The sequence below is a fragment of the Diospyros lotus genome, chromosome 4 (assembly GCF_014633365.1).
Source record: "Diospyros lotus cultivar Yz01 chromosome 4, ASM1463336v1, whole genome shotgun sequence".
Lineage (NCBI taxonomy): Eukaryota > Viridiplantae > Streptophyta > Magnoliopsida > Ericales > Ebenaceae > Diospyros > Diospyros lotus.
In genome coordinates this window covers 17255312-17277901 of record NC_068341.1, presented here as the reverse complement: position 1 = coordinate 17277901, position 22590 = coordinate 17255312, and the positions used below count along the sequence as shown (strand labels likewise).

Sequence of the window (22590 nt, the reverse complement as noted above, 5' to 3'; positions counted from 1 at the left end):
ACATCCTCATTAATCTCCCAATATTTTTGGATGATTGATCCAAGATTTCTAAATTGGTCCATTTTCCATATGACTTGATCTTCTAAATTCATCATCCACACTTATATTATTTACTAAACGTACATTCCATATATTTGGTTTTCACGCTAGCTAATTTAAATCCTTTAGATTCTAAAGTGTTCATCCATAATTCAAGCTTACTATTCATTCCTTTTTTTCTTCCTAGATCTATAAGCACCAGATGTAAATCCTTTTGTTTATTTCTATACCTTTCTATTATATGCCTCAGCAAATTTTCAACTTCCATTGTTAACCAGCCAGACATGAAACTAAATTGGTTTTTTGTCACTTTGGTTTCTTTTATTAATCTTTGCTCAATTACTCTCTTCCAAAGTAATGTGATTCATTAGCTTAATTCCTTTATAATTTCCAAAACTTTGAACATCTCCTCTATTCTTGCAATTATGCTAAAGTGGTCTTCCTCCACTAGTCCAACATCCTTTCTGATTTAAGGATCGCAATAAATAATTTCATTAACCAAAAATTCCCTCTTCTCCCATGCATTTCCATACTTATATTGGTATATTATCTGGTCCAACTTCTTTAGTCTTCATCTCTTTCAATAGTTGCTTTATTTCATTTGAACATGTGCGGTTATGGAGCATGCAATTTCTATCTTCTTCAGAGTTACTACCAAAAATACTTATAGACAACACTGAATACAATGAGCCAGAAACAAAACAAGAAATAAAAATTGGTCAATGGATATAAGTAGTTTATTCTCCTTGATTATTTATTTGGATTTAGTCGGGGTTCTGGAACCATGTGAGTCTTGCATGTATATCCTCACTAGTTGTTTCCTTAGTTTAGCAGGAGTTTTCTTTTTCTGGGGGCAGGCAGAAGAATGCTTGTACTCTTTATTGGATTATATAGATTCTGATATTTTGTAAATCTGTATAGCTTTTACAGCTGCAGATAACTATCCAGATAACACGATTGAGTAGATGCAAAGAAAAGTTGCTAGCTCATTGTTTTTGTTGTTCATTTTCACCATCTCAATGGAGTCAATCTTCTTATTTCATGTTTGGTCATGATTCCATTTAAGTGACAGATGGTTGATTGTGCTTCTACTTTACACAGAAAACATATACATGTTTCAATTTTTTCCCCAAAAAAGGCTACAGCTTGTATGTTCATTACACCTAATTCCTTCTTGATGTAGGAAGCTTTGCATCAAACTGTTAGTGTTATTTTTGAAGATCCAGGAGTGCAGGAATTACTGGTCAAACTTTATCAAAAAGGTGAGATGATCACTACATTCTTTTTCTTGATCTGTTTTTTTCTTCTGTTCTTCTGTCTCTATATACTCAATCTGGTAAATCGAAACTCTATGCTGTCAGATATTCTTTATAAAAATTGTAAGCTTCATATTGTGGCCTTTTCCATTTTCAAATGTTAACTTCTCTGTATGCAGTTAAGAGTACTGTACCTCGTATTTTGACCTGTTATCAGATGCCCTCGGTATAATATCTGACATTTATATCCCATTGTAGCGTGCTAAAATAAAGGTGAAATTATATATTCTTAAATCAGTAGTTATTTTTAACTTCTCACAAAATAGTCCCAATCTGATAAATTTTAAGTTTATACCAATAGCAATAGGCAATCTCCATTAAAGTAGCCTCAGCTTCACATGTGTTGGTTTTCTATGTTTTCATTGCTAAATGCAGTTAGGAATACCAAACTACCCAATATTATGTTGGGAATAGCTGTGTATCTCATATATGTAACACAATAGAAAAATAAAATTTTAAAACAACTATTCTCACTCCCGGATCTTCAATTGTTGTATTCATTCTGTAATTTAAAAACTAAGAACGTAAGGAATTAAGGTACCTTGTTCATAGCTTTCCTTTAATCCTTGATCTTGTCAAATTGAGCTGCACAAACGTCCAACCTCTAATGGTGATCCACACGAAAAGAACAGCAGATCTCCAAGCTTCAAACCTTCAATCTTGGAGTGGATGTTCAATCATGAAGAATGCTAGTTCTTTACTTGAGATTGAAGGCTTAGGAAATTTTGGAAACTTTTAACAATGTCACACATATCCATTTTAGTGGAGGCATAATGGGTTATTTACAAGCTTTAGGTCTAGTCAGATTAAACTTTTTAAACCTTTAGCCCTTGAACTTAAAGCAAATTGCTTAAACACCCCGTTTAGTGTAAAAATTATTCTTTTAGCCTGATTTATTTTAATATCACATATTTAAATAAATAAATAATTTCTTAAATTATTTCCACTATTTAAATATCACATATTTGAATAATAATTTCCTTCTTTATTTAAATAAATTTACTAAGTCTCCACTCAATATCTAAATTAATTTGTCACTTAATTTCCTTTTGTGTGTGACCCATTAGGTTCTTACCAAATTGGCTATAAATATAAAATACAATCCTAATTAAAATTAAGATTAGATAAATTAAACACTTTAATTTATCAGTAATTCTTTAATTAATCAATTTATAATTATAGGTCATGATTGGCATCTAGCAATGTGTCATGACCACCCAATTGATAAGAAAGTCAATTGATTTGACTAAACCTTTCCATAAACTGATACTGTGCAATTTAATCATTTCATCACTATATCCCCATTAAGCATAGAGTATGGAATTAGTGTCAACTCTATATTTAATTAATAATAGTTTGTCCTTGATAGCGAATTGATCAACTCTAATGAAAAGTGAAATTTGAAACAACTTTCAAATTTTCTTTCCACCTTGGCCAAAGAATTTCTGAGTTACCAATTCATCAAGAGTCCCTAGTATATACTCTCTCTTATATCTAAGAGTGATGAATCTTATATTAACCAGTTACTTACCTCCATATGCTTCATGCTATACTCAAGTGCTACCTTATGTGCGATCCTTGTCTAGGGCAACAAACAATAACGTCAAAGTGAAACAATCCACATACATGATACTACGATGATCTCAAGTTTAAGGGTCTCTTACACCATCATTCTGAGAGACGTTCCATAGACACGCAAGCTATGCTCTATATGGAAATTCTCTTGGCGAGTCATCCAATGAACTTGTTCCCTAACAAGCATCCACATGTTTGTCCAATTGTCCCCACACTTTAACTTGTGAGTACAAGTACTTTTCTTCACAAGAAAAGAACATAACATGTGCTAGTTTTTTCGCACTATCAATGTCCTGTCTTGATAGTACTATGACTATGGATCTTTTAGAGCATTGCATTGTATAATAGGAAATTCACCATCATAAACACTTTGGATTTCCTCTATACTGTATTTGCCCCAGGGACTTTATCAAACAAACATACAAATATATATTAAAGAAGGCTCATTGATAAAGAGTGCCATATTAGAACTGGAATGACATGAATAAAATAGTGTTTTATGTAGACTCATCTATGGTTCTAGGGCACAACACTAACATATTTTGCCTCTACTAGGATGCTCTTGGTATGATATCTTCCATTATAGCTACAGTGTATGTGAAAGGCTTAATTTCTTTGAATCTAGTCACAATATCATCATGTGAAACCTTTATTTACAAGTTCACAGAAATTAAAAGATGGATATCTCTCCTATATTTGCATTCCAAATTGTTAGATGTTTCCAAGGGTATACAGGTCTGAAAGCATTAAGCTAATAACTGGTACTTCCTCATATGTTTTTTGACTTTCTTGAAAAGAATTCAATTATTTTTGGCTCCACTTTTTTTGTTTTCAGATGGTGTAACATGATATTAGTAACAATTGATACGATGAACACTATTGATAATACTTTGAGACCAATTTAAGAATTCATAACAACTAGCATTTATTCTAGTGGTGCAATGCCATCTTTAAAGAATTATGCTAAGGTGGGAAAATCATTAGTCATATTGTTATATATTTTTTGGGTGATGATTCAACTGTATATTATTATTAAACCATCTGAGTTGGATTTTATCTGCTATTTCTCAGAATGGTGTGAAGGACAGGTCACAGAGTACTTAGTTGCAACATTTGGTGATTATTTTACAGATGTAAAGATGTAAGCTTTCAGTCTGATTTTGCAACCTTGTTCATAGCTTCTCTCTTGGTATAATAATCCTGGTGCCATTTGGGGCTCCATATACAGAAGTTTTTGGTTTATTTTATTTTCTCGTTAATGGATTCTTCAGGTACATTGAAGAAAGATCATTTAGGAGATTTGTTGAAAACTGTCTGGAGGAAACTGTCATTGTTTATGTTGATCATCTGCTCATTCAGGTTTTGTTGAAGACAATTCATATTGCATTCCCTTCATTGCTTATCCTCTAGCATATGTTATCTGTAACTGGCTTTCTTGCAGCTAATATCCAAATTATGTTTATTGTTTTAGAAAAATTACATCAAGGAAGAAACTATTGAAAGAATGAGGCTGGATGAAGAAGTTATCATGGATTTCTTCAGAGAGTACATAAGTGTTTCTGTAAGCTCTGACCTATCTTTATGCAAAGCTACCTTTTTAAGTTTTTTAGCCTTGAACTATACTTTCGCTATAAGATTTTAACAATATCCTTTTTGTGAAAAACTTTTATACTATCAATTAGGTTTGATATGTTTCTCTTATCTTTTTGTTTGAACTGCACAACACTGAGTGCTTTGGTTTATGCTACAGAAAGTTGAAAACAGAGTGAGAATTCTGAGCGACTTGAGAGAGCTTGCTTCAGCTGAGAGCTTGGATTCTTTCACACTTATTTACACAAACATCCTTGAACATCAACCTGACTGCCCGGTAAGCACTATTGAACAATGTCTTATAACCATAATATGATCCCGGGTCTCAAGCTACCAACTAAAGCACGGTCATGTTGATAATTCACCAAATAGTAAGACAGTATTAATTTGTTTTTAGTTTATTTTGGCTTTTTACATGAGTTATAAGCAAGGAAAGATTTAGGAGTAATGATCTTCCAGACACCTCTGCTCTGTATTACTCTGATTAAAATTGATTCTCTTGTTGTTTGTTTTGAACTTGCAGCCTGAGGTTGTAGAAAGACTAGTTGCGCTGCGAGAAGGCATACCGCGGAAGGATGCTAAGGAGGTATGTAAATTCCTAATAAATGTAATGTGATCCTCAATTACAAAACCCCAAGGGAACTAAAACCTTTACTAGGGTGTGTTTGAGGATGTTCCGCAGCAATTACATCACATGATCTCAAAACCCATGAGATCTTAATCTAATCCTTGAGTTCATCTATTCAAATCACAGAACACCATGGTTTTCTAAGCATATGATAACAGAAATATACCAAGCCTTTATCGCACTATGTGGGTTGGCTCCATAGCTTGTAACTGGCCATTCATTTTTATTTATAGCCTTATAAGGCCTATATAATATCAATATAATATCAAACCTAAATGTCTTCCACCAATGTTTTCTTGGTTTTCCTTACTTCTTTTTCTAATACTTTGTCCCATCTCATCTACTCACCTCACAATAGCCTCTATTAGTCTTCTTTCCACATAACTAAACCATCAAGATTGTGTATCACGTACCTTATCCTCAATAGGAACGCTGTAACCTTATTATGATAATCTCATTTTTAATTTTTTTTCCCTTTTTTTCTTATGGCCGCATATTCATGTTAGCATTCTCATCTCAATTACACTTATATTTTGTGCATGTTGGTGCTTTACTATCTAGCATTCTTAAACGCAGGATGAAACACTTAAACTAAAATGATGGAAACAAGAAGTTTAATATATACATCATCCATAGACACTGTTTTTTCCTTCTCCAAGTTAACCATTTCTTGAATTTTTGGCTATAGGTAGTAAGTAGCAAGAAAGACTCGTGCCGATTATTAGAAAAAATTCCTACTTTTTCTCAGGAAAAGATTTTCTCCTGTCAAACAGGTTGTACAAGAATGTAAAGAGATTTACGAGAATGCTCTTGTTGATGGAAACCCACCAAAGGCTGGTTTTGTTTTCCCGAGGGTGAAGTGCCTATCTAATTCCAGAGGATATATTTGGCGAAAATTAACATAAGCTCTCCTGGTTCTAATTCTAATGCCCTATTGTATAAATCAAGGTTTCTATCCTTTCCTTTTCTCCTTTCCTTGTGCTTCCGGATTTAGTTTCCTTGTCTTTTTCTGATAACTCTCTCTCTCTCTCTCTCTCTCTCTCTCTCTCTCTGGCATTCACTTGAATTTCTTTTTCGATTGGATACTATAGAAATTTTCCCAGTTTTCAAGTGTCATTGTCCAAGATGATTTTCGTTGTAACATGAGTGATTTTTAGCTTCGGACTATTGTGATTGCCCTGTTCTTAAAGAGATTTTGTTCTTGTTATTATGATGTGCTTTTCTTGTGGTTTCCCCCCCCCCCAAAAAAAAAGGAAAGAAATTCACAGATGTCTTTTATTTTGTTGGCTTCTTAGCACGTAAGCAATAGCATTGCTTTGCTTAGGCTTTGAGTGGGAGATTTACCAGAGTGGATAGGGATTAAAAATGTCTTTTTCTTATTTGGGAGAATTACAAAAGAGTAGAACGCCCCAACTTCTATTGTACCACCAACCTCCATAATATCATAACTTACGCAAATTTCACTTTTCACAAGAGAAGTGCCAACAATTATGGCCAGCTCCAAGTTTGGATAAAGTAAATATGCATATATATTTAATAATTTTTCAAATCATTTATGTCACGTTTCCATCTCCTTTCGTTGAGTAGCTGCAGCACGTATGCAAATTACCAAAGTCCATTGCTTGTAATCAGCTAGAACAGGCAGGAAGAAACAGAGGAGAAAGAATAAGAAGAAGAGAAATAACTGCTTCATAATACAGTAAGCTAAGCACAAGGTGACTTTTATACAACTTTCTCACTAACAAACTTGGCAAACAAACTGAACTACTAATTCACTGATCCAATGCGACTTGTCTTCACACAAAGTACATCTTCTACTATACTATTTTACATGCGCTAGAAAAGCCCCCATAAGCCAAATTATTTCGTGCACATGGTTGTTCCCTTTGTCATCATATCGTTAAGATTTAAAATAAGAGTGTTTTCGTCACAACCAATACAATATGTTCGGTGACAATTGAACAATACATAATGGATTCTAGTGATTTGCGCATTATGTTCACCCCAATGGTGTCACAAACGAGGAAAATAAGGACATGTGGCACACAAAAAACAACCACTACAGAAACAACTATATCGTCATGTGCAATAAATTAATCCCATATATAGTGATCAACCCTTCTCACCTAACCCACTTGACTAAACGTATGTATATATATAATAAAGGAGCATCATCTCATCTCCCACAATCTTATACCCTCGAATCGAATGGGTACGTATAATTAGTTTATGAAAATTATATATATTTATATATTAATTCAAACAAAACTAGGGTACAGCACGATATGTCAGTATTATTTTGTTGGCCCTTTTTGCGGAATGAAGTTTGAAGTGCTGATTCCAGTTCTTTTGAATTTGATGTCAGAATCACTTCTGAATTTAAAAGGAAACTAGCTTAGTGTTTGACTGAATCATATTATTTGATAAATAAATTTAATATTATATGTTGAAAAAAAATGTTTTTTTCTAACAAAATTACTAAAAATGATATTGACAAAAGTGTTTATGTAGTTGATATTATTTGATAAATGTAATATTTCTAATTAATTTAAAATGTTGATTGGGCTAATTTTATCTAAAAATAATTTTTTTTTTCAACTTTTCCTTTACTCTACAGCAAAAAATCTCTCTGTTTTTTATCAAAAAATAGTTCTTCCTTCTATTCTGACCAAAAATTAACAAAAACACTCGCACTTCGATTAAAAAAGAAACGCTTTTTGTTGCCTTAACATCTGGACAAGCTGGCCAGCAGAACACAAGAAAGCACCATCACTACCCCACATATATATAGATATATATATATATATATATATGTATTCTAGCTTGCATTATAATCAGTATATAAGCATGAAGCTTGGACTTAGGTAAGGCCAGCCTTGCCTTCTCTGCGTTCCCATAATTTGAGGGCCTTGGAAGTTCTCAATTCAATAATATGGAAGAATATCATGTTCCCCAGCCCCAGGTGAGAAACCCACGAAGAAGAAGCTCCACCAGATACCTCGGCGTTCGCCGGCGGCCGTGGGGCCGGTACGCCGCCGAGATCAGGAATCCCTACACCAAGGAGAGACACTGGCTGGGCACTTTCGACACTGCCGAGGAAGCCGCATTGGCTTATGATCTCTCCTCCATCTCTTTCAGCGGTCTTGACAGAGCCAAGACCAACTTCCATTACCCATTAATGCTGCAGCCCAGAGAAAGTGATGAGACAAACTGCTACTGCGCCGATGTGAGCAATAGTTCCAGCGGCAGTGGTGATCATGAAGATGATGAATCTGTCCTCATTGCCTCCATTTTACAGAGCTTCTCCCAGCCCAGCAATAACTTGCCTTCTTGTCCTTGAGTTACTGAAAGCAAGCTTCTACAACGCACGTATTTGGTGCAGTTGAGCAACGCTGCATGTGCTGCTCGCCCTTTTGATTTCGACTGCCATGTATTCTGAACAATTATGAGCCATGGTGATGGTAAAGATGATGAATACCCCGTGTTGCCATTGTTTCGCCTTTATAACTAAATAGATTAATGCTTCAGTTTCACCCAAACAAGGTGCTAGCTTAATTACTTGGACAAAGTAAATAGATGTAATTTGACTTGAGTAGAAATTATGAAAGAGGAACAATTATATGATTATTATATCGATCTCCTTTACTTTCTTAAGTCAAATAATTGAATTTTAAATATAAAACTCACTTATAGGAAGAAAATAGACACTAATCAATGTGAAGCACGTTCGTCCAATTAGAGAATGACAAACTTATTTTCTTAATAATAGCTATGGGTCAAACTAAATATTCTCGAGTGATAAAAGATTTTTGCAATCATACTTAGAGGTCATTGCACGAATCGTCCCAATCTTAGTTTTCTCACATAAAAAAGAATAAAAATTACAAACAATCTCATCTTACTATAAATTAATATTAAGAACACGAGATAACATATAATTAATTTAAGACATAATGATATAATACTTTTGAGAGAAAATACTTTCTTTTATCTCGGGGTGGTCAACTTTAAGGGAGAAGTTTGACATGAAAAATGATATTAATTTAAGTTGAAAAATTATAGGTGAAATGGGTTCCAAACTACATTTGGTGTTTGTGTGTGTGTTGTGTGTGAAGGTAAGAGTTGAATGGTAATTTCATCCATTGAACCCTTGAAATGTAGTTGGATTTGGATTTGGATATGGATATGGATTTGGTAGTAGCTAGCTATCACATAATAATTCAATAACAATATCATTTTACAATTGTAAATATATAATATGATGATAGTTTTCATAACATGAACATCTATTAATATTATGGTGCCACATGGCACATAAATGTAATATATATAAGTGGGCCATTTGAACCCAAAGCCAGCCTAATCGTGATAGCCTTTTTAGCATAATGTAAATGGGCCTCCAAATACTAACAGGGGCTATTTGCTATTTGCTATTTACTATTTAGATATGAAATAAAATAAAATTGATTCTCTTTAAAGCTTTCTTGTGGAACAGACAAGTTGGAAAATGTGTTCAAACAAAAAAAAAAAAAAAAAAATCTAAGTAAAAACATAAAATTTAGGTTCCGCTGAGTTGTAAAAAATATTTTCTGTTTTTAAGTTTAATTTTAATTTTATATTGTATAATTGAATATCCCATTTAAAAATAGAAAACTAATTAAGGCTATGTTCAGTTTTATAAAATATTTTTAAATTTTTCATTTCCACTTTATAACTAAATATGTCCTAATATTTTATGTTTTAAAAATTTATAGCATTCATTTTTAAAAAATATCAAAAACCAATATTTTCTAGTTAATAATATTAAGTTGAAAAATGAGAAAAATTAGGGTCTATTAATAGAAATGGTGTATTCTAACTATTCTCTTTCGGTTAAGATGCACTAAGTGTGCCTTATTTTGAAATAAGGTATATTTATTGCATTTTGTTGAGTTAATCAGTTTATGTTTTGATGATGATGATGATTGATGATATTGATATAATCTTAATCTAAAATTTTAATTATAAATATCAATATATTAATAAATCGAGTGAGCTCTTAAAAGTCATATCAAAATCTCGTATGAACTACTCGAAATTGTATAGTATGTATTTAGGTTGTCATTCAAGTGAATGTAATACGAAAATTTGTTTTTACCAACTTTCAAACCATCACTCGAGAATTAATTATGAAGTAAACAAATATTTGGGCTTATTGTTAATCTCAAACTGTGTGTGTTATCAAGTGTCAGGACAAGTAGTGGAATACTCATTCAAAATGACTGTTGTTTAAGTTAAAATATTTTTATCATTCAATCAATCGAGTAATCTAAAATTTGTTATCAAGTAAAAAGAATCATAATTTGAATAATCATTTTAATCAATTGAATGATGACTATATAAATCATCATCAGAATAACTCACTTAATCAATCGAATACAATCTATGAGTGTCTAAACAATCATTCGCATAATTTAGTTAATCATTTGAATAAAAGCTGTGAAGATCTTAATTATCATTCAAATTGCTAAACTCGTTAATTGCATAATTAATCCATCAATCAAATGAATCTATTAGCCATTCAAATGATAAATAGGCCTAAAATGTCAATCTTCAATGTTTGGATCATCATTCAAATATATCTATTAAGCAATAGATATATCTATCGTTCAAATATTTAAGGTATCAATTGGCTGTTAAATCTCATTAATCACATAATCTAGAATTCAGTCAAACAGGGGATGTACCAATCAAATGATAGATTGATCAAGAGATGTCAAGTTTTTGGGGCTTGAGAGGTATTGACCGATACTTGTGCTCATTCAAGTATCCTTATTTCAGTCGAATAAGTGTTACCATCAATTGGACACTTTGAGAGAAACAAAGAGCAGGTTCTTGCATTTCATTCATCAATCGACTAAATGGTATTTTGTATTTGAGTGATGATATTACCAATTGATGTATTGGAAATCATCATGAATATTTCCTCTAGTGTTTAATTGGTCAGTCGAATGATACATATTTGGTATTTGATTAGTGTCATTTCATTCAAATATGTTTGTGGTCTTAGTCGAATGAATTTGATCTGTAACATCCCACATCGAATGATAAAAAAGATCGAAACAACTTATCCTGATAGGCCTATGCGAACTTCCCAAGAGGTTACCTATCTTTGAGGTTCCCCAACTCAAGCACGCTTAACTCGAGAGTTCTTTGCCTGCATTCAGTCCAAAAGGTATCCAATTGGTGTTTTTTCCTTCCTTACTTATCCTCGATATATACTACCATTCTCTAAACTCTTGGGGTATTGCATTTTCCCCCTTCTTAAGCACATGACGTCCTCGTCATGCGACCTTACAACTGGTCACAGATCTTCTCCCCTTTGGAGGCTGTTATCCTAGAAGCCGCTCCTTGTTCAAACCCTTGTGCCCTGGTGCCACTCCCCGCCCTCATCGGATCGCCTTCACCAATGATCGATTTTGATACCACCTGTAACATCCCACATCGAGCGATACGAAAGACCGAAACAACTTATCCCGATAGACCTACGAAGTAATTGATTGAGAAATTTGTCCATTCGAGTGAACTTGAAATTAAACGACTCATGAAGAATACTAATCCAGCCATTAACTAGTCGTTACTCAAAGATGTCAAAGAGAACAGTTTCAATTATTTGATCTTTATTTGTTTATTTTAAGTGGTCTGATCATGTTCTTTTTTAATAGATTGATAAAATACTTATATATATTGTGAAAAATGTTTTATCTTTAATCCATATATATTATTTGTTTACTAATTTGACTGTTAAATTAATATAAACTGTGAGTATGTGCAGATTTCAAGTGTTCAATTCAAGTATCAAAGTTTCTATAAAAGGCCAAAAATTACATGAGTTCATGAGCTTAAAGGTGCTAAAGTCTAGTCATGTTGAATCTATTCTTAGGCCATATCATTACTTGAGTGTTGTCTTCACAATCATATATTTCTTCGAACTCAGGGGAAATCTGGTTACACCTTATGAAGCCAATCCTTACTAGCAAAGATAAAAAAGAGTGTGCTTAATTCATGTTCCTCTCACTCATTCTATTATTAACCCTCGTGAGCATTATTACTTATTATTCTGAAAAAAAAAAAAAAAAACTTATTATGAGCTTTCTTTGAAATTCTCCAACCAACAAATGATTATAGAGGTTTTTCCTCATCCTTTAAAAGGTATATAAGGTTTTTGTTTTGTTCTTAAAAGAAAAGGTTACGCTTGATCCTGTAAAAGATAGTGGTTGCAGTTGATTTTTTGAAAAAGTCGGCATTCCTACTTAGTCCATCAAAAAATAGAAGTTACAGCTACTCTTATAAAGGTCAGGGTTATTGCTTACCCCGTTAAAAGTAGAGGTTTCAATTAAATTTACAAAAATTGTATATAAATTGTAGTTGATCTCTTAAAAACTAATCTCTTAGTAGATGCTTTAAATTCTTAATGAAGAGGTACTACAAGAAAAATACTATTTAGCGACAAAATTAGCAACGAAAAAAAATCCGTCACTAATTAACGACTGATCAGCTATGGAGTTGTCGTCACAAAAATTTAGTTACGGATAAGAGACGAAAAAAGCCGTCACAAATTTTTTTATAATTTAACGATAGAATTAGCGACGGAAAGACCCGTCAATAAATTTTTTTCATATTTTTAAAATTTAGTGACAGAAACTCCAGTCACTAAATAATTTTAGAGAATTTAATTTTAATATGAAATTTTAATTAAATATTTTCATTTAGCGGCAAATGTTTTGTAGCTAAAAGAAATTAAATTAATTAAATTTTTTAGCGACGAATTTTTATCGTCACTAAAAATAAAAAAATAAAAATTAATATACAAATCTTTTAGCCACAGATTAGTTTTGTAGCTAAAATTAAAAATTTAAAAATTAAATTATAATTTTTAGCGAAGAGATCCATAGCTAAAAGACATTCAAATTAAAATTTAATTTTAAATTTTTTAGCGACCATCACTAAATGATTTGAAAAAAATATAAATTAATATTAAAATATTTTAGCAACAGAATAATTTCGTAGCTAAAATTAATTATTTTAAAATTTAATTTTAAGTTTTAGCGACGAAAAATTCCATCGCTAAAGTTAATTATTTAATTTCAATTTTTTAAGAGGCAAAAAAATTTTGTTGCTAAAAATGAAAACTTAAAAATTAAATAAATCCCTTTTTAGCAACAAAATTGTTCTGTCGCTAAAATAAATTAAAATTTTAAATTAAAAATATAAATTAATATGAAAATCTCTTGATGATAAAATAAAAAAATTAAAAATTAAATTATATACATTATCGTCATAATACAAATAATTTTTAATAACAAAAATTTAACTAAATTTAAATTTTTTCAACGACAAAACAGTTTCGTCGCTAAAATAGAAGAATATTTGAATTAAAATTAAAATCTTTTAGCGATAGAATAAAATTAAATTTATTTCAAATAGCGACGGGCAGATGCCGGTCACTAATTTTGTTCAGTTTTAAATATTTTTTTAAATTAAATAAACTATAAATAATATATATACACAAAAAATTAATACTTATATTGAATAATAAATATAAATAATAAAAAAATCCCTAAATTTCATACATTATACTGAATACCTCGAGTTTTATGTAATTCTATGAAACTCACTCTGTGTAACTCATCTATATATTTATCATAGTAAACTAATATGCTAAAAACTTGAACATTCTATTTAATTGGTGGATTAAATAGTATCACTATAAAGTTAAAAACGAGATAAAATAGTGACGACACTAAATAATATTATTTCACACTTATATTATAATTATTTTATATTTATTGTGTAAATGAAAAGAAATTACTTACACTAAATGATAAACGACCAAACTTCTCATTTCCTAAAAGACATAAATATAATTAAATATATTATATTTTCCTATATCATTTGTAATCCTATATATTACTTACTCTTCACAATCTTCACTTAGACATAGTATTCTTAATTTTACAACCTAACATATTTATAATAATAAATCCTAGTTCCCACAACCAATTTCATAGAAATAATAAAGTTCACCTTTTCTTTTCCTCTTTAACTTTGTATTGCATATTCGTATTGCATATTCGTGGTTGTCTTTATATAATCTAATTTATATTAATTGTTTTTACCCGATCATTTAATAGACATGTTATTTTTCATGCAGAACAAGATATGGATAATCGACATCGGACATGAGTTCAAGAGTGGAGTAGGAAGTGCCCATTAGTGGGTACATATTTTTAATTATAATATCATACTCAAAATTATATATTTAATTAGCTAACTAAATTTTTACTATGCCACACTCCAATTAATTGTATAATTGACATGAATATTTTTTAATAATGTTTTTAGTTTTTTTAGTAAAAATATAAAAGCAAGACAACAAAGTCTTTTTGCTACTATATTCTATCTATATTGTTTTACTCATTTGAATAATAATATAAAATTTTATTCTTTAATCAATGAAAAAATCTTGAAGCTTATCTCAAATAGCACTTTTAAAAAGATGATTGTTCATTTTGCTTTCTTCTTAAAAGACTTGTCCGAGGATATAACTTATTAAAAATAAATTTTAACTTAAAGAATATATATAATTTAAAACTACAAATTAATTAGTAAAATAATTAATATAATCATTATTATTTATAACATAAAAACTATTGATCATTTAAAAAATAAAAGATTAATCTTTACCTCCCATTTTATAATTAAGAATAAACTTGCATGCTATTGAAAAATATTTTAATTAAAAAATAATTTTATTCCTTCTTCAGTCATTATTCTTCAAGTACTCTTAGTGTTTTATTTCTATTACTTTTTCTTTATTTTTTTCCTCTTTCTTTATCGCTTATAATTTTTTTCTAATTAATTTGAAGTAAAATCAAATATCTATAAAAGAACTATATTTTAAAATAATTAAAAAAAAAGTATATTAATTTTAAAAAATTTATTATTCAGCGACGGGCAATCACCGGTCAGTAATTCTCTTCCAATTGCAACTAGCAGATGCTCATCGCTATTTTGTTCAATGACGGACAATCGGCTTTCGCAAATGATTGTTGATTTTGTTTTTCTCTTAGAGACTTATTAATTTTAGTTTAAAGAATATATATAATTATTATTATTTATAACATGAAAATTATTAATCATTTAAAAAATAAAAATCAATTTTTACCTCTTATTTTTGAATTAAGAATAAATTTACATATTATTAAAAAATATTTTAATTAAAAAATAATTTTATTTATTTTTCAGTGATTGTTCTTTAAGTACTTTTAGTAATTTATTTATTTTTATTACTTTTTTATTTTTTCTTCTCTCTTTATCTCCTAAACTTTTTTTTTCTCATTAGTTTAATGTCATAAAATTAAATATTTGTAAATCAATTATATTTTAAAGTAGTTAAAAAATATATATTTATTTCAAAAATTGTATATTAATTTTAAAAAAATATTAATATTTTGAAACGCTACTTCATAGGTATAGGAAGAAACATTAAGAAATAGAGATTTTTTCTTTAGAGCATATTTTGATTGTTAATACGATATATAAGGATCATTACTACAAAGAGTATTACACCCTTAATCGTGAAATATTGATTACTTGTTGAATCCTATGAATTGCGTGAAAGTAGGATACTCCAAATTTGAGATTTTATTTATTATTTATATATATTATTTTGTGTTTATTATTGAGTATAATATATTATGTTTATGTGTATATATTATTTATATTTTATAATTTTTTAAAAATATTTGAAAATTTAATTTTTTAAATTTTTAAAAATTTTAAAATAAATAGAAAGGGAAGGTTCAGGGGAATTAGGGGAGGGGGGTGCATGCTCGTCACTAACCTCAGCAACGAGCAAATGACGGTCGTTATTTCCCCACTACCCCTCTATCTTATGGCCCCCTCCCCAAATTTCCCCCCTCCTTTGCCATCCGCCCGACCCCCCTTCTAAATTTCCCCTTCCCCTTCTTGGCCCCTTATAAATCCCCACCCCCCTCTACACTCTATCTCCCCTCTCTTTCCCCTCCCTCCTCTCCATTTGTCTCCCCTCTCTTCCTACTCCCCTCTCTTTGCACTCTCTAGGGGTGTTCAAAAAAACTGGTGCACTGCGAAAATCGGTCAAATCGATCCGATCTTTTTTTTTTTTTTGACGGTCGAAAACGGTTTGGATTCTGTCCAAACCGTGCGGTTTGCAGTTTGGACAGTTTACGGTTCGGTTTTAAACTGAATCGCCCAAGAAAATAATAAAAAAAATATAAAAAAATATTATTATAAAAATCTAATAATTGGCGGCCCATCCTATTTATTTTTTACATTATTTTGTCTTTATTTTTTGCTCCTATTTATTTACATTTAATTGTCTTTATTTACTAATATTTGTGTTTTTATTTACTATTTTTAAATATCTTTTTTAGTGATTTTAAATAGCATTTCAAATCGCGGTAAACCGCACCAAACCAGACCACGGTTTGGTTTGATTGAAAAACCGCACCGCGAACACCCCTAGCACTCTCTGTCTTACTCTCAAAATTTTGTCTAATTATTTTTTTATTGTAGAGTTTTCATTTAGAAGATACGAACATCAGCAAAACTGTTAAGGTATTTTTTTATTTTTCTATGTATTATATTTTTAGTTTTTTATGTCTTTTTTTTTTTTTTTTTTGGTGAGGTCTTTAGTTAGAAGATACAAACTTCACAAAACTGTTAAGGTATTTTTTTTTATTTTTCTGTGTATTATAGTTTTAATTTTTTGTTATTTTAACTTTTAAACGCATATGTGAATATTTTTTAGATAAAAAATATCCATATTAGTAATAAATTACTTCATTTTAACTAATATGTTTAACAAATAAAATAGTCTCAGCATATTATTTTTAACTGTTCATTTATAATAATTAACTATTACTTGATTAATATCTCTCTTAGTTACTTTTTAATGATTAACTATTAATTTTAATTTCTCTGATATCTATATTTATTGCATGTATATTATTGTTTATTTTATATTTATATAGTTGTATATTCTGTATATATTATTGTTTAATGTGTATTGTATATTGATGATTTAAAGGAAAATCATTAAAAAATGTGAAAACTATAAATAAAAAATTATTTTGTCAATTTTTTTTATCAATGAAATATTAATTATATATAAAAAATAAAATGAATATATAATTTGATTTGTAAAAATTATTTTTACGTAGTTATTTATTAAAAATATTATAATAATTTTAATAAAAAAACTTAGTATTTTAATTAGTTCTCATTTGTATTTTAAAATTAGAAGTACAAATATAATGTTATAAATATTGTTGGTGAGTTAGTTATTTATTAAATACAAGTTTTAAAATTAGAAATACAATTATTTAAAACTATGTATGTTTGAAAGTGTAATAAAAAATAATATTTATAAACTTTAATAGTTAAAAAATAAATTAGAAATTATTTTCTTTACGACGATTTGAAAATTAAATAGATTTAACTAAATTATAAACTATTTGGCTTTTGTAATTATTTATAGATAAATTATAATTTTTCATGTATTTTAAAATAAGTACAAATATAATGTTATAATTATTGTTAGTGTTGACACACATTTTTGTAACACCCCACGTCGAGCGATAGGAAGGCTTGTGACAACTTACCCTGATAGGTCTACGCGAACTTTCCAGGGGGTCACCCATCCCTGGATTACCCCAAGTCAAGCACGCTTAACTTGGGAGTTTTTTGTCTACATTCAGCTCAAAAAGTATCCAGCTGGTGTTGTTTCCTTCCTTACTTATTCTCGATATATACTACCTTTCTCTAAGCTCTTGGAGTGTTACACATATCGTGTCATTATCGTGGGGCCCACAGCTGCGGGTTAGCTCTCAGCTATCGCCATTTGACGACCAGGAGACCCACCGCACTTATGAACCCCTCAGTGGTTGTCCTCTGGGAAACCGATGTAGGACATACCCAGTGCATCCACACCATCCCCCTGGCAGGTGTGGTGGGGCTCTATCGACCCTTCCCTTATCTGAGGTTGTAGGGACCATTACGAGGTTTCCCGTAGACGGCGCCAAATGTTGACACACATTTTTGTAACACCCTGCATCGAGCGATAAGAAGGTCCATGACAACTTACCTTGATGGGCCTACGCGAACTTCCCAGGGGGATTACCCATCCTTGGATTACCCTAGGTCAAGCACGCTTAACTTGGGAGTTCTTTGCCTACATTCAGCCCAAAAGGTATCCAACTGGTGTTCATTGTTGTTAAAATCCCGATTTTATGCGTACGATTTTACGATTTTACGATTCGAAGACCCCCAAACGATTCAAATCCCATGTAAAATCCAATTTGGGATAAAATCCTATAAAATCTCGATTTTACATGTACGATTTTACGATTTTACGTTTCAGAGATCCCCAAACGATTTTACGATTCAAAGACCTCCATTGATTTAAGTGGTAATTTAGAGAATGCTTCCAATGTCTCAATGTCACATAGCATCTGACATTGGAACTTATGCAATGAATTGTTATATTTTGCCTCTAAATTGGAACTTGATTTAACATTGATTGCATAAGTTCCAATGTCACATAGCATCTAACATTAATTGCATAAGTTCCAATTTACTTGATTTAAATTATAATTTTTACTTGATTTAACATTGATTGCATAAGTAAATCAAGATAAACAAGTAATTAATTAATGGACCACCCAACTCCAAATCAGGATATTACTTTATTTAATCAATGTTAAATCAAGAAAAAATTGCAATCTAAATCTAATGGAAGACGTTGGAAGTATCCTCTAAAGAATTTTAAGCTATATTTTACCTCTAAATTACCTATATTTTGCCTTTAAATTGCTTATACCAACCTGCTAGTTTTTGAGCTATATTTTGGAAATATCATCTTTTGAATTATAATAAGGAATAATTAGGTTATTAAATGATATTAATTCATTTTCTACAAAATTGTGTTATTATAAACATATATTTACAAAAATTAAAGGGTATTTTTAATTATCTCTAAAATCTTACGATTTTACGATTCGATTTTACGATACGATTTTATGGACCCTTTGTCGATCCCACTTAAAATCCCGATTTTAACAACCTTGCTGGTGTTGTTTCCTTTCTTACTTATTCTCGATATATACTACATTTCTCTGGTCTCTTAGGGTGTTACACACATTGTGTCATCATCGTGGGGCCCACAGCTGCGAGTTAGCTCTCAATTATTATCATTCGACGACCAGGAGGTCCACCGCACTTATGAGCCCCTCAGTGGTTGCTCTCTACGCAACCGACGTGGAACATACCCGGTGCATCCACAGTTGGTGACTTAGTTATTTACTAAATACAAGTTTTAAAATTAGACATACAAATATAATGTTATAAGTTTCAATAAAAAAATATATTTATTTAGAAAAAAAATTAAAGTATGTATGTCTAAAAATGCAATAAAAAACAATATTTATCTAGTTAGACGGTTAAAAAATAAATTACAAATTATTTTTCATATGACGATTTAAAAATTAATTAAATTTAACTAGATTATAGACTATTTCATTTTTTGTAATTATTTATAAGTAAATTAAAATTTTCATCTTATTTTAAAATAAGTACAAATATAATTTTATAAATATTGTTGTCAAATTAGTTATTTAGTAAATACAATTTTAAAATTAGAAATATAAATATAATGTTATATTATTTGGTTAAAATAATTATTTATTTGGTTAAAAAATTTTAAAAAATTTAAACAAGTGTATGTCTAAAAATGCAATAAAAATTATATTTATTTTGATTTAATAATTAAAAATAAATTAAAAATTATTTTTGTTTCAATCATTTAAAAACGAATTAGATTTAGCTAGATTATAGACTATTTGATTTTTCCTTACGACAATTTTAAAAATGAACTTATTTAATACAGAAAGGAATATTATAGAAAATATGAACACAAAATTTGAAAACTAAAATATAAAATAAAATATCCTATAAATGGAAAGCAATTTATCAACAACATGGTTATATAATATTATTTTTTTCTTAAGTTAGTTTACTTTATTTTTTTAATTACTCAAATATGAATTTATTAATGACTATGGTCTGTAGTATTCAAAGATGATTTCGTGGATTTTCAAGATAGTTTTTTTGGTCATATATATTATTGAATTTAATATGAAAATCCCATTGCATCGTAAGTGGATAATAGGTGTAACCCAAGAAGGGGTGGCACTACTAGAGAATTTTATGAGGATGTCAATGAGTTTATTCAATTTGCGTCTACCCAAGAAAATTTTATAAGATTAGAAGAAAAGTTAAAGTGCCTTTGTATGAAATGCAAATGTCTGAGGTTCAAATCAGTCAATGAGGTAAACAGAGATATTTGCAAACATGGATTCATGAAGTGTAAGCACTCCCGCTTAGATATTCCCATCACCCGGACTACCCGAACGAGAGCGCCTACGAAAGAAGAAAGAATGAAACACGAGACAAGAACCACCCTAGCATGCATATACAAGAATTAAAACAACGGAAGCGAAAGCTATATACATGCATGCCCTACAGGAACACTGCTAGCATAGCGGTCACAAAATAAATAAATGAATTCAGACTCCTGTGTCGACATACATAAGACACGAGGAAAAACCCGGTACAGTAAAAATAATAGAGTAAATCCTACTCAACTATCAGAGTTAACCGGGACTAATGGGACTACCTGTACACCATACTGACTCTGCCGCTAAAAGCCGACTCCCTTGCCATGGCCTACGCTGCCACTGCCTGGAATGATGGAAAAATAAAGTGAATCAAGAGACTCAGCAAGCATAAGGAAAGAAAGGCTGAAGGCTGCACAAAACCAGTAAACTTCCCCCAGAACACCAACCCCCAAGCACACACAAGTCATGAGACGCTACAATACAATAGTATAGCATAATAAAAGCACATACCGGTCCTTGGGGCCCACACAAGACACACAGCACCCAAGTCCCATACCAACATGTCGCTGCCCTGGACGGGAACAAATACCTCCAGCATCCTATGCGCGCCATCCCGGGTCGGTGCTCCCGCCACCCGTGTATCCGTGTCGGTACTCCCGACACCTAAACCATAGGCTCCTTCGGAACGGTTCTCCCATCCGAGAACTAATAAACACCAGTAACCATGCAATGCACATAGAAATGCAATAGCGTAGTGAGCATCAACGTGATACACTAGCGCCCATACATCAAGGCATCAGGCCATGCTCCGCCCACATAGTAAACCACACGTGATGCATATGCCCGTGCTGGATGCAACCTAACCAAGCTAGAATGTTCGTGTCTAAGCACACTCAATAAATGAATATCCCAACATGCAACCCCGTACCCATGTGCATATCAAATCATGAACAGTAATATAATGAATCTAATCGTGCAATAAATCACATACCAGTAGAGCTAGTCAGTAGTGCCCGACATCGGTCAACGGCCAATGACTAGGAGTATCCACCCGATGGTCCACTTTAGAGCCATACAATTAGACATGGCCAAAATTGAACCGGACCGGCGGTTCGAACCGGAACCGGACCGGCCGGAACCGGACCCGGAACCGGCCGAACCGGAACCGGAACCGGACCGAACCGGCGAAATTCGGTCCGGTTCCGGTTCAAGGTTCCGGAGAACCGGAACCGCCGGTTCCGCGGAACCGGAACCGGCGGTTCCGCTGAACCGGAACCGCCGGTTCCGGTTCCGCGGAACCGGCCCCCCTCCCCCCCCCGTGCGCGTGCGGCCGCGCACGGTGCACCCCCCCCTCCCCCCCCCGTGCGCGCCCCCCCCCTCCCCCCGTGCGCGTAAGGCCGCGCACGGTGCACCCCCCCCCCCAACGGTCCAATTTGGATTGGACCGTTGGACCCCCCCCCCCCAAACTTTTTTTTTTTTTTTAAATTTTATAATTCTTATCTATATATACCCCTCCCTCCCCCACTCATTTTTCACACTTTCTCTCTCTCTCTCTCTCTCTCAAGTCTCAAGCTATTATTAATCTCTCAATTTTGTCTCTCATTTAATATTTTAATTTCAATTTTTTCAATCTTCTCATTTTGTTATTTATCAATTTATTCAATTATATTATTAATTATTTATTACTTGTTACTATATTATTTTATCATTATTATATTTTTTTATTATCATACTTTTTTCAAAAAAATGGCAAGTGAAGGTAGAAATGTTGAAAATGTTGAGTTTGAAGCTCAAAATTTTCAAACACAAGAGAGTGAAACTCAACAAAAGGGAGGTGGAAAAATTTCTACTTCTGATATTTTTAATATTCATTTCAAGAAAACACCAAAAGGAGATGGTAAATTTGATGTATCTTGTAATTATTGTAATCAAGTATACAAATTCAAGCAAGGAGGTGGATATG

At 31.5% G+C, this 22590-nt stretch overlaps 2 protein-coding genes across 2 annotated transcripts in view; both read left to right on the top strand.

The window, feature by feature from the left end:
* The window catches only part of LOC127798927 (exocyst complex component SEC6), a 105566-nt gene extending 99211 nt beyond the window's left edge, over positions 1–6355 (top strand). Inside the window, exons 19-25 of the mRNA XM_052332579.1 lie at positions 1223–1301; positions 4002–4071; positions 4202–4289; positions 4402–4491; positions 4681–4797; positions 5044–5106; positions 5922–6355. Coding sequence (XP_052188539.1) covers positions 1223–1301; positions 4002–4071; positions 4202–4289; positions 4402–4491; positions 4681–4797; positions 5044–5106; positions 5922–6053 — 639 coding nt within the window. The 3' untranslated portion in view covers positions 6054–6355. The remainder of the gene's footprint in view (positions 1–1222; positions 1302–4001; positions 4072–4201; positions 4290–4401; positions 4492–4680; positions 4798–5043; positions 5107–5921) is intronic.
* Positions 6356–8023: 1668 nt separating this feature from the next.
* LOC127798685 (ethylene-responsive transcription factor ERF087-like) lies at positions 8024–8631 on the top strand. Its single transcript, XM_052332231.1, has one exon. It carries the CDS (start codon positions 8081–8083, stop codon positions 8486–8488), a length of 408 nt encoding a protein of 135 aa, XP_052188191.1. The 5' UTR covers positions 8024–8080; the 3' UTR covers positions 8489–8631.
* The last annotated feature ends 13959 nt before the right edge of the window (positions 8632–22590 follow it).